The 13,097-nt window shown below is 45.0% G+C and overlaps 1 protein-coding gene across 1 annotated transcript in view; it reads left to right on the top strand.

Moving 5' to 3' along the window:
• Positions 1-13,097, top strand: part of col24a1 (collagen type XXIV alpha 1) — a 445,996-nt gene that overhangs the window by 367,198 nt on the left and 65,701 nt on the right. Inside the window, exons 36-39 of the mRNA XM_078219024.1 lie at positions 6,527-6,634; positions 9,677-9,730; positions 11,899-12,006; positions 12,957-13,010. Coding sequence (XP_078075150.1) covers positions 6,527-6,634; positions 9,677-9,730; positions 11,899-12,006; positions 12,957-13,010 — 324 coding nt within the window. The remainder of the gene's footprint in view (positions 1-6,526; positions 6,635-9,676; positions 9,731-11,898; positions 12,007-12,956; positions 13,011-13,097) is intronic.

Genomic DNA, 13,097 nt, shown 5'->3' with positions numbered 1-13,097 from the left:
GCTCGAGGGGCTAGATGGCCTACTCCTGCTCCTATTTCTTATGTTCTTATGTTCTTAAGTTAGTTAAACACGATTTTCCCTTAACCAATCTGTACTGGCTTTTCTTAATTAACCCATCTCTGTGCATCCTGAATTATTGGCTGAATTCTCCAACTTTACCCGTGGCTGGGATTCTCCAGACCCGCTGCAGCGAAGGGAGATTTGACTGAGCACCAAATTTTCCATTCTCGCTGGCAGTAGTGGCGGGACAGACAACATCAGAGAATTCCCACCATTGTTTCTGGAAGTCTCCCCGCAAAGTAAAATTGACTGATCTGTAGTTGCCAGGCTTTTCTTTTCTTGAACAAGTGCATAATGTTCTCCAGTCCGCTGGAAGCACCCTGACTCAGAAGAAGACTGAAAAATGATGGACAGTGTCTCTGCAGTTTCCGCTCTCACTGCCCTCCGTTTCCTTGGCTGCGTCTCATCCGCTTTTAGCAGCTTTAAGAGTGGGCACCCTTTCCGATGCCTCCTCCTTATCCATTTTAAACCCTTTTGGGCGTGAAATTTCTCAGGGGAAATTAGGGATGGGCAATTCATGCTGGGCCGAGCCAGCGCCACCCACATCTCACTGAATAAATAAAATAAACAGTTTAACATAGAGAACTGCTCACCTCAGACACAACCGCACAAGACTGACTAAAACAACCATGAACTGGGATACCATGAGGTTCCCAGGCATTGAGTTCATCTTCAAAGCAGGACTTAATTGCACAAAGTGTTAAGATAGTAAAAGGCTGGTAAATGGAGGAGTGGGGCAATTAGAATCCTACAGTGCAGAAGGAGGCCTCAATCTCACCCAGGCCCTATCCCCATAACTCCATGCATTTACCCTGCTAGTCCCCTGACACTAAGGGGCAATTTAGCACGGCCAATCCACCTAACCAGCATGTCTTCAGACTGTGGGAGGAAACCAGAACACCCGGAAGAAAGGTCATCCAGGGGTAGGGAGAATGAAAGAGTTTACAAGAAGCTGGTGGATGGGACTTGATTCACAAATAGGAGAAAAAGTGGGGCAATGCCATCCCTGTGCTAGAATATAGAATACTCCACCTCTTCAACCATTTCATCTGTGGCATTGCCAACCTTGGGAGAGAATACACACAGACCTTATGGGGCAGATTGAACAATACATGTTTCTTCACCAAGTTGATGCGTATCCAAAATGGCCCAAAGTCATGATGATGAAATCTACCAGAATGGAAAGAACCCCGTCATCCATCCACTTTTGGATTAGGCACAGAATCATTGGAGGTTCACAACATGGAAACAGGCCCTTTGGCCCAATTTACCGTGCCGCCATTTTTTTTTACCACGAAGCTAGTCCCAATTGCCCGCATTTGGCCCATATCCCTCTATACCCATCTTACCCATGTAACTGTCTAAATGCTTTTTAAAAGACAAAATTGTATCCGCCTCTACTACTACCTCTGGCAGCTTGTTCCAGACACTCACCAGCTCTGTGTGAAAAAATTGCCCCTCTGGACACTTTTGTATCTCTCCCCTCTCATCTTAAACCTATGCCCTAAAGTTTTAGACTCCCCTACTTTTGAGAAAATATATTGACTATCTAGCTGATCTATGACCCTCATTATTTTATGCACTTCTATACTCCTACACTCCAGGGAAAAAAGTCCCAGTCTATCCAGCCTTTCCTTATAACACAAACCATCAAGTCCCGGTAGCATCCTCGTAAATCTTTTCTGCACTCTTTCTAATTTACTACTATCCTTTTCTACAATATGGGGACCAGAACTGTACACAGCATTCCAAGTGTGGCCTTACTAATATCTTGTACAACTTCAACAAGATGTCCCAACTCCTGTATTCAATGTTCTGCCCAATGAAAGCAAGCATGCCGAATGCCTTCTTCACCATTCTGTCCACCTGTGACTCCATTTTCAAGGAGCTATGAACCTGTACCCCTAGATCTCTTGGTTCTATAACACCCCCCAATGCCCTACCATTAACTGAGTAAGTCCTGCCCTGGTTCAGTCTACCAAAATGTATCACCTCGCATTTATCTAAATTAAACTCCATCTGCCATTCGTCAACCCACTGGCCCAATTGATCAAGATCCTGTTGCAATCCTAGATAACATTCTTCACTGTCCACTGTGCCACCAATCTTGGTGTCATCTGCAAACTTACTAACCATGCTTCCTAAATTCTCATCCAAATAATTAATATAAATGACAAATAACAGTGGGCCCAGCACTGATCCCTGAGGCATACTGCTGGTCACAGGCCTCCAGTTTGAAAAACAACCCTCTACAACCACCCTCTGGCTTCTGTCAAGAAGCCAATTTTGTATCCATTTAGCTAGCTCACCCTGGATCCCATGAGATTTAACCTTATGCAACAACCTACCATGTGGTACCTTGTCAAAGGCCTTGCTAAAGTCCATGCAGACAACATCAATTGCACTGCCTTCATCTACCTTCTTGGTTACTCCTTCAAAAAACACAATCAAATTGGCGGAGAGGCTTATACAGTTACTGAAACATGCCATTAAAGTGTCAAAAGTTTGTTATCATGGAATCCCTACAGTGCAGAAGGAGGCCATTTGGTCCTTCAAGCCTGCACCAATAACAATCCCACCCTGGCCCTATCCCCATTACCCTACGTATTTACCTTGCCAGTCCCTCTGACACTAAGGGGCAATTTAGCACGGCCAATCCATCTAACTTGCACATCTTTGGAGTGTGGGAGGAAACCAGAGCACCCAGAGAAAACCCATGCAGACACGGGGAGAATGTGCAAACCCCGCACTGTCACCTGAGGCCAGAATTCAACCCGGATTGCTGCTACTGTGAGATAGCAGTACTAACCCTTTAGATCAAGTCATCATTACAAGGGAGGAAGTGTTAGGTGAATTAAAAAGCATTAAGGTAGACAAATCCCCAGGGCCAGATGGCATCTGTCCCAGATTACTGAGGGAGACAAGAGATGAAATTGCTGGGACTCAAACAGAAATCTTTGTTTCCTTGTTGGCCATTGGTGAGGACCCAGAGGTTTGGAGGATAGCCAATGTTGTCCCGTTATTTAAGAAGGGTAGCAAGGATAACCCGGGTAATTATAGGCCAGTGAGTTTGTCGTCAATGCTAGTGAAATTGTTGGAGAAGATTCTTAGAGATAGGATCTATACACATTTGGAACTGAATAGTCTTGTTAGCAACAGACAGCATGGTTTTGTATGAGGGAGGTCATGTCTCACTAAATTGAGTTTTTTGTGGAGGTGACAAAAATGATTGATGAGAGAAAGGCTGTGGATGTTGTCTACATGAATTTTAGTAAAGCATTTGACATGGTCCCTCATGGCAGGCTGGTGCAAAAGATTAAATCTCACGGGATCAGGGGTGAACCAGTTAGATGGATTCAGAACTGGCTTGGCCATAGAAGACAGAGGGCAGCAGTGGAAGGGTGTTTTTCTGAATGGAGGTCTGTAACTAGTGGTGTTCCGCAGGGATCAGTGCTGGGACCTCTGCTGTTTGTAATATATATAAATAACTTGGAAGAAAACGTAGCTGGTCTGATTAGCAAATTGCGGATGATACTAAAATTGTTGGAGTTGCGGATAGTGATGAAGATTGTCAGAGAAAACAGCAGGATAAAGATAGTCCGGAAAATTGAGACGGAGAAATGGCAGATGGAATTTAATCCGGACACATGCGAGGTGATGCATTTTGGTAGATCCAATTCAGGTGGGAGCTGTAAAATCAATGGCAGAACCATCAGGAGCATCGACACAGAGAAATCTGGGAGTACAGGCCCACAGATCCTTAAAAGTGGCAGCACAGGTGGAAAAGTTGGTGAAGAAAGTATACGGCACGCTTGCCTTCATCAGCCGGGGCATTGAGTATAAAAGTTGGCAAATTATGTTACAGTTGTATAAAACGTTGGTTAGGCCAGATTGGAATACTGCGTCCAATTCTGGTCACCACACTACCAGAAGGATGTGGAGGCTTTGGAGGGAATACAGAGAAGGTTTGCCAGGATGTTGCCTGGTATGGAGGGTATTAGCTATGAGGAGAGATTGAATAAACTGGGATTGTTCTCCCTGGAAAGACGGAGGCTGAGGTGCGACTTGATGGAGGTTTATAAAATTATGAGGGGTATAGATAGGGTGAACAGTTGGAAGCTTTTTCCCAGGGCAGAAATGACAATTACAAGGGGGCACAAGTTCAAGATAAGAGGGGAAAGGTTCAGTGGAGATGTGCGGGGGAAGTTTTTTACACAGAGGGTGGTGGGGGCCTGGAATGCGCTGCCAAGTGAGGTGGTTGAGGCAGACACAGCGACATTTAACACTTATTGAGATAGACACATGAACAAACGGGGAATAGAGGGATACAAGTGGTTGGTTAGATAGGTAAAGGTGATTGGCACAGGCTTGGAGGGCTGAAGGGCCTGTTCCTGTGCTGTGCTGTTCTTTGTTCTAACCACCGTGCCGCCCAAGAGAGTAACCAACTTCCTCATGTCCCATCGGAGCACGATTCACGCTGCCACACAAAGTTCACCAGAAATGTTGCAGCTGAGAAAGAAACTGAGAAGGAAATTGGATTTAGTCACACCGCCTGACACGACTCGAACAACAACAACAAACACAAGTTACTCGCCGTCAACAAACACCGAAAGAGAAGAGGTTTAATCGCGGAGAAGGATTTTAGTCTACAAGTGAGAAGTGGGTATCTGCAACCATTCCAGCTAAGACAGGGCTGATTTCTTATACCGTACAACTGGATGACGAGAGAACTTGGGGGAGACACATCGATCAAATCCTCGCTTCAGGAAGTGAATTGGTGGAGTCGTTATCCAAAAGGCTTACGTCAGATACACCAGGTTGTGAAATTCCTAAACCAAGAATTACTTCAGAGTCGAGTTCAGATTCTATTCCGGGAGAACCACCCGCATCCACACAGGAAGCTGACAAGGAAGCAACTTCACCAGATAAAAGTTCCTGATATTAGTGACGAACAGACCACTGAGGATATTGACGATAAGACTCCAGAATGTCGGACTGAGATTTCCCAGGATTTTCCATACAGATTTTAGCTTATTGGCCAAAGAACCAGAAGGCAGATGAGGATTTGTTTTATCTGGCAGTTTATGATCTGGAACACAAGAGTGTTGGAAGCAGATTCAATAATAACTTTCCAATGCAAATTCTATCACTTAAAAGAGATTTGATTTGATTTATTATTGTCACATGTATTAACATACAGTGAAAAGTATTGTTTCTTGCGCGCTATACAGACGAAACATACCGTTCATAGAGAAGGAAAGGAGAGAGTGCAGAATGTATTGTTACAGAGACAGGTTTTTGTTGTGTACTTATTAGCACAAACAAAACAAGTTATATCACAAGCAACCAGGGTGCTGACTGGGAAAAGGGAATTAGATAAATCATTTACAGGACTCTGGGGAAAAGAGCTGGAGGGAATGGAGTGAAATGGATCACTCCTTCAAAAAGCAGCAGAGGGATGAAAGAGCGAATGGCCTCCTCCTGTACTGTGTGATTCTTATGTTTTGTACCTACCTCCTTTGCGCAAGGAATTCACACGATGATGTTACATTTCTGCCATTACTCATTCCGAGTTTTGTTCAATAGTCGTTATTACTCTTTTCGTAATGTATGTGTTATAATTACCCTAGTTGGTTAGTTTTAGTAATGTGTGTGTTATAATTACCCGAATTGGTTAGTTTTAGAAATGTAAGTGTTATAATTACCCGAATTGGTTAGTTTTAGTAATGTGTGTGTTATAATTACCCTAGTTGGTTAGTTTTAGTAATGTGTGTGTTATAATTACCCGAATTGGTTAGTTTTAGAAATGTAAGTGTTATAATTACCCGAATTGGTTAGTTTTAGAAATGTAAGTGTTATAATTACCCGAATTGGTTAGTTTTAGAAATGTAAGTGTTATAATTACCCGAATTGGTTAGTTTTAGAAATGTAAGTGTTATAATTACCCGAATTGGTTAGTTTTAGAAATGTAAGTGTTATAATTACCCGAATTGGTTAGTTTTAGAAATGTAAGTGTTATAATTACCCTAGTTGGTTAGTTTTAGTAATGTGTGTGTTATAATTACCCGAATTGGTTAGTTTTAGAAATGTAAGTGTTATAATTACCCGAATTGGTTAGTTTTAGTAATGTGTGTGTTATAATTACCCTAGTTGGTTAGTTTTAGTAATGTGTGTGTTATAATTACCCGAATTGGTTAGTTTTAGAAATGTAAGTGTTATAATTACCCGAATTGGTTAGTTTTAGAAATGTAAGTGTTATAATTACCCGAATTGGTTAGTTTTAGAAATGTAAGTGTTATAATTACCCGAATTGGTTAGTTTTAGAAATGTAAGTGTTATAATTACCCGAATTGGTTAGTTTTAGAAATGTAAGTGTTATAATTACCCGAATTGGTTAGTTTTAGAAATGTAAGTGTTATAATTACCCTAGTTGGTTAGTTTTAGTAATGTGTATGTTATTTTACAGGGTGAACTGGGTGATCAAGGACCAATGGGTGAGATGGGAGAAAGGGGTGACCTTGGAGCTCAGGGAGTTATTGGTGCCATCGGAGGCCCTGGGATCAATGGAATGCCAGTAAGTACACACCTGGAAAATATCCTGGAAAAGATTCACAGAACAGTGTCAAGCAATGGCAACTATCAAACTTTAATTGCTGAATATTGTGCTGTTGCCCATGTGCCTCAACCGTGTGTTTGCTATTTTTTATGTGATCATTAGCTGTTGGAGAAGGCCATTCAGCCCCTCGAGCCTCTGCCACCATGGATCATGGTTGATCAGTGACCTAACTCCATAAGCTCTGATTAGCTTTGGGGTTTTAAAAAAAGGGTGGCATGGACAAGTTGGGCCAAAGGGCCTGTTTCCATGCTGTAAACCTCTATGATTCTGCCCTATAATCCTTAACTAGCCTTGGATAACAAAAATCTATCCGTTTCTGATTAAAAACAATCTCGCATCCATTGCTCTTTCTGGAAGAGAGTTCCACACTACGAGCACATTGGGGCCGGAATTCTCCCATCCGGCCCGCCACTGGAATTTCAGCAGGTGGGTTGTGGACAATGTGAAACCACATTGACAGTCGGGTGTGAATTTCCGGCTTTTAGCCCAGTGCGGCCAGAGAATCCCACCCTTGGTGTTTCCCAGCTTTACTCCTGAAAGTCCTGGCTCTGGGGTTTGAGACCTCCTTTCCTAGTCCTCAGAGGGAGAATCTGCCCTGGAATCCGTCTTTGTGAGACGTGTGTCACTAACTGTTGATTGAAGACAGAAGCAGACATGGCTGGATGGAAAACCATCGCCGCTGGTTTAGGAAGGAATCCGGCATAAAGGGTTTGGTGGGAGTGAACCCAGATATACTGATAGAGTTCCGATGGGCCAGGATTAATGGAATTGTGCATCAGGTTAGAGGGGCTGAACGGCCTTTAACATTGCCTGCTCCTCGTTAGGCCTGACACTTACACATTTGGATTTCATAGAATCTCTACAGTGCAGAAGGAGGCCATTCAGCCCATCGAGTCTGCACCGACCACAATCCCACCCCAGACTATTCCCATAACCCCACATATTTATGGCACGGCACGGTGACACAGTGGTTAGCACAGCTGCCTCAAAGCTCCAGGGACCCGGGTTCGATCCCCGGCTTGGGTCACTGTCTGTGGAATTTGCACGTTCTCCTCGTGTCTGCGTGGGTTTCCTCTGGGTGCTCCGGTTTCCTCCCACAGTCCAAAGATGTGCGGATTAGGCTGATTAGCCATGATAAATTTCCCCTTAGTGTCCTGGGATGCGTAGGTTAGAGGGTTCGTGGGGTAAATATGTGGGGTTACAGGGATAGGACCTGGATGGGATTGATTGTCAGTGCATGCTCGATGGGCAGAATGGCCTCCTTCTGCTGTAGGGATTCTGTGATTTCCTCACAAATCGAAATAGTTTATCTTGGTCTCCCTAATTAAACCCCTTCATCTGTGATTTACCCTGCTAATCCCCTGACACTAAGGGGCAATTTAGCATGGCCAATCAACCTAACCCACACATCTTTGGACTGTGGGAGGAAACCGGAGCACCCGGAGGAAACCCATGCAGACACGGGGAGAACGTGCAAACTCCACACAGACAGTGACCCAAGGCCAGAATTGAACCTGGGGCCCTGGCGCTGTGAGGCAGCAGTGCTAACCACTGTGCCACCGTACCAAACCTTTTGTAGGGAAACTTGCTGCAAGTTTTTTATCCTTTATTCTTTCACGGGGTGTGGGCGTCACTGACTGGCCAGCGTTTATTGCCCATCCCTAATTTCCCCTGAACAGAGTGCCTTGCTAGGTCATTTCAGAGGTGCGGTTAAGAGGCAACCACATTGCTGTAGGTCTGGAGTCACATGTCGGCCAGACCAGGTAAGGATGGCAGATTTCCTTCCCTAAAGGACATTAGTGAACCAGATGGGTTTTTACAACAAAAAAAATGATAGTTGTCATGGTTACCATCACTGAGACTAACTTTAAATTCTGGATTTTATGAATCAAATTTAAATTCTACCAAATTGTGGCGTAGTGGGATTTGAACCCATGGATCTCTGGATTACTAGCCCAGTGACATTACCACTGCACCAAGATCTGCCCCCAGTTGGCACTGATAATGACACAACAAAGGAAACAGGACATTTGGACCCTGAGAGAGCAGGGCAAGCAAATACTCTATCCCCTTAACCAATCAGATTGAAGAATGGTGCAATTAACAGTGTAAAGAATGAGTAGGAAGTGTATCTGAAAGTGGATGAATTTAGTGTCAAAGCAGACACAGCAAGAGAAGAGAATAGAAGACAGATTGGATTCAGAGACAGAAAGGAAAAGTTCAAACTAAATATTTCCAATTCTAATTTAATGGCCGGGATTCTCCGACATCGTACCACCGCTGCCAGCGAGAACGGAAAGTTTGTTGCTCAGTCAAAGCTCCATTCACTGCAGCAGGACTGGAGAATTTAATTATTTATTTGTCACATGTAGACATACATTAACACTGCAATGAAGTTACTGTGAAAATCCCCTTGCTGTGGACGGGGTCAAACAATTCCAGCCTACATTTTTTAAATCTCCTATGACTGAAAGCAAAAAGAATGAGCCTCCACACTTGTAATAGTTTGTTTTCAGTGCCAGAGAGGTTGACTGGCAGTAATTAATACTTCTCACATTATTAAAAGGTCCTTAGACTGGAATTCATTTTCTTTGGTAAGTTGTTTTTAATCTACTGCAGAAACACAACAACTTCATACATTTAACATCAAGGCAGATATCGAGACGCAGCCTCCATGAAACTATTGGCAGTTCTCTGGAACTCAGACAGCAACTTTGATATTTTTGAGTTTAATCATGTATCTATCTCTCATGTGAAGCTGATCTTTCACCTGGACATAAGCAACAGCAGATGCTGTTATTGTGTCAGGAGAATCTGGGTCGAGGGTTTTGGGGAGGAATTTATTGGACAGATACTCCACCTGGCTCACTCAACCAAGGAGGAATGTGGTTATGTGTACGAATCGCGATAGACTTGTTGACTTATAAAAGTGGGTGATTTTTAAAAGTCTAGCATCTTATCATCCGAAACCCAACGCGCTGTTTTGTTTTGACTCCACAGGGACCTGAAGGAAGACTAGGCAAACCAGGACAACGGGGACGCACGGGAAAAAAGGTTTCCTTTAGCTTTCTGCTTAGAGTTGTCCAGATATTCAAGTTATTTTGTTTTAAAGACAAGCTGAACAGAGCCCCATGGTGGCTGACTAGCAGGACGGGGACTGGGGAGTGGGGCGCAGGGGGTGCTGGGACTGGGTGTTGGATCCACTGTCTGCTTCATAAGCAGCCTGATAAGCTTCTTAAAGCCCCAGAGAGGGGCTGTTTTGTGGCCTCACTGGTATTTTTGTGCCCCTGTCTCTGGCAGGCCCTGGGGTAATGGACGTATTTGAGGGGGATGGGGCTGGAGGGCTATGCTGCATCGACAAGGCCTTAACTCAGTTAATGGTAGGGCGTTGGGGAGAGTTACAGAACAAAGAGATCTAGAGGTACATGTTCATAGCTCCTTGAAAGTGGAGTCACAGGTGGACAGAGTTGTGAAGAAGGCATTCGGAATGCTTGGTTTCATTGGTCAGAACATTGAATACAGGAGTTGGGACATCTTGTTGAAATTGTACAAGACATTGGTAAGGCCACACTTGGAATACTGCGTACAGTTCTGGTCACCCTATTATAGAAAGGATATTATTAAACTAGAAAGAGTGCAGCAAGGATTTACTAGGATGAACATAGAACATAGAACAGTACAGCACAGAACAGGCCCTTCGGCCCACGATGTTGTGCCGAGCTTTATCTGAAACCAAGATCAAGCTATCCCACTCCCTATCATCCTGGTGTGCTCCATGTGCCTATCCAATAACCGCTTAAATGTCCCTAAAGTGTCTGACTCCACTATCACTGCAGGCAGTCCATTCCACACCCCAACCACTCTGCGTAAAGAACCTACCTCTGATATCCTTCCTATATCTCCCACCACGAACCCTATAGTTATGCCCCCTTGTAATAGCTCCATCCACCCGAGGAAATAGTCTTTGAACGTTCACTCTATCTATCCCCTTCATCATTTTATAAACCTCTATTAAGTCTCCCCTCAACCTCCTCCGCTCCAGAGAGAACAGCCCTAGCTCCCTCAACCTTTCCTCATAAGACCTACCCTCCAAACCAGGCAGCATCCTGGTAAATCTCCTCTGCACTCTTTCCAGCGCTTCCACGTCCTTCTTATAGTGAGGCGACCAGAACTGCACACAATATTCCAAATATGGTCTCACCAAGGTCCTGTACAGTTGCAGCATAACCCCACGGCTCTTAAACTCCAACCCCCTGTTAATAAAAGCTAACACACTATAGGCCTTCTTCACAGCTCTATCCACTGGGACCATGCTACCGGGACTTGATGATTTGAGTTACAAGGAGAGGCTGGATAGACTGGGACTTTTTCCATGGAGCATAGGAGGCTGAGGGGCGATCTTATAGAGGTCTATAAAATAATGAGGGGCACAGATCAATTAGATAGTGAATATCTTTTCCCAAAGGTAGGGGAGTCTAAAACTAGAGGGTATAGGTTTAAGGTGAAATGGGAGAGATACAGAAGTGTCCAGAGGGGCAATTTCTTCACACAGAGGGTGGTGAGTGTCTGGAACAAGCTGCCAGAGATAGTAGTAGAGGCGGGTACAATTTTGTTTTTTGAAAAGCATTTAGACAGTTGGGTATAGAGGGATATGGGCCAAATTTGGGCAACTGGGTCTAGCTTAGCCGTTTAAAAAAAATGGCGTCATGGGCAAGTTGGGCCGAAGGGCCTGTTTCCATGCTGTAAACCTCTGTGACCCCATGAGTAGGAGGGTCCACAATCTGTCCTGATCTAGTGGAGGGATTTCCCTCCCAGCCCTCTGGACGTGTCAGTCTGCACCTGGATTGTGCCAGGCTGGTGAGGGAGTCTCCAGATTGAGGAGTTGAGGACCCCTCATGATCACTGTCCAGCCTCAGTGATGCCTTCCTCCCGCTGTGGGGCTGTCGCCAACACCCCCCCCCCCCCCATCCCCGCCCCCACCACCCACCACCCACCCCCGACCCAGGAGCCCACCCACCATTTTTAATCAGACACCAAAACTGGAAGCGGCCAATGGGGAGGCTCCCTCCGAGGCAGACCAGCCTTGCTGCTGGACGTGTAGCTCTGTGACTCCCGTCTGATCCCAAACTCTCTGGAAAGTCAATCCTTCCATCTCAGATTCAGCTATTTGTAAAGTGATTGGAAACAGCAGAAGGTTTAATGTTCTGTTTTTCTTTATGGAGGGAGAGAAAGGACCCCGGGCACCGCCCGGAGAACCAGGTGATCCAGGAGAACAAGGGGAGCATGGAGAGCGAGGACCCAAAGGAGTGAGAGGCTCACGGGGACCAATGGTAATGTGAAAAGAGGCAAAGAACCGATATCGTGATCGTCACAACCTCAGGATGTCCCAACACATTTTACAATCCACAAGCAACTCTTGAAATGCAGTCGCTGTTGAAGGGATGACTTTAGACCCGGTGACAGTGATGGAATTGTACAACTCCGCCCACCACAGAATCGGAGCGAGCACGGGGCGGGCATTGGAAATGCCCCTTGACCACGGGCAGGATTTTTCTGATCTCGGGTTGAGCGAGGCCATAAAATCGCACCCCTAGTTCCAAATCAGGAGGGTGTGCGGCTTAGAATCATAAAGAAAGCTTTTGGTGGCACAGTGGTTAGCACAGCTGCCTCACAGCTCCAGGGACCCGGGTTCGATTCCCAGCTTGGGTCACTGTCTGTGTGGAGTCTGCACATTCTCCCCGTGTCTGCGTGGGTTTCCTCCGGGTGCTCCGGTTTCCTCCCACAGTCCAAAGATGTGTGGGTTGAATGGATTGGCCATGCTAAATTGCCCCGTAGCATCAGGGGAATGAGCAGGGTGAATATGTGGGGTTATGGGGATAGGGCCTGGGTGGGACTGTTGTCTGTGCAGATTCAATGGGCCAAATGGCCTCATTCTGCACTGTAGGGATTCTATGGATTCTGTGAACACAGAATCAGGCAATTTGGCCCAACATGTCTGGCCAAAATATGAGCCCATCCAGCCTAATCCCACTTTCCAGTATTTGGTGTGCAGCCTGGGTACACCACACTTTGGGTGTGGATATCCAGACACCTTTGAAATGAATTGAGGGTTTCTCCCTCAACTCTGTCCTAATACTGTGATTGGCCAGAATAATTTAAAATGACGATTGAACAATTTTAACTTTGAATGACATTAGCCTTCATTGGCCTGAAAACTATTCTTTCAACACATTGATGGGAATTCTTTACGTCTGTACAGTAATGATTTCTATCTTCCTAGGGCCCTCTCGGTTTGATGGGTCCAATGGGTGAGTCAGGACTCGTGGGGTATCCGGTAAGTGATTTCAATCAGGGTTAAAAAGATCCGCCATTAATCTTAGCAGCAAAATACCAAAGGGTTTATTCCAGCTGGGATGGTAAT

This window comes from Mustelus asterias, chromosome 8 (assembly GCF_964213995.1).
Source record: "Mustelus asterias chromosome 8, sMusAst1.hap1.1, whole genome shotgun sequence".
Lineage (NCBI taxonomy): Eukaryota > Metazoa > Chordata > Chondrichthyes > Carcharhiniformes > Triakidae > Mustelus > Mustelus asterias.
Note: the sequence above shows the minus strand (reverse complement) of the source record. Positions and strands in the feature narration are given on the sequence as shown.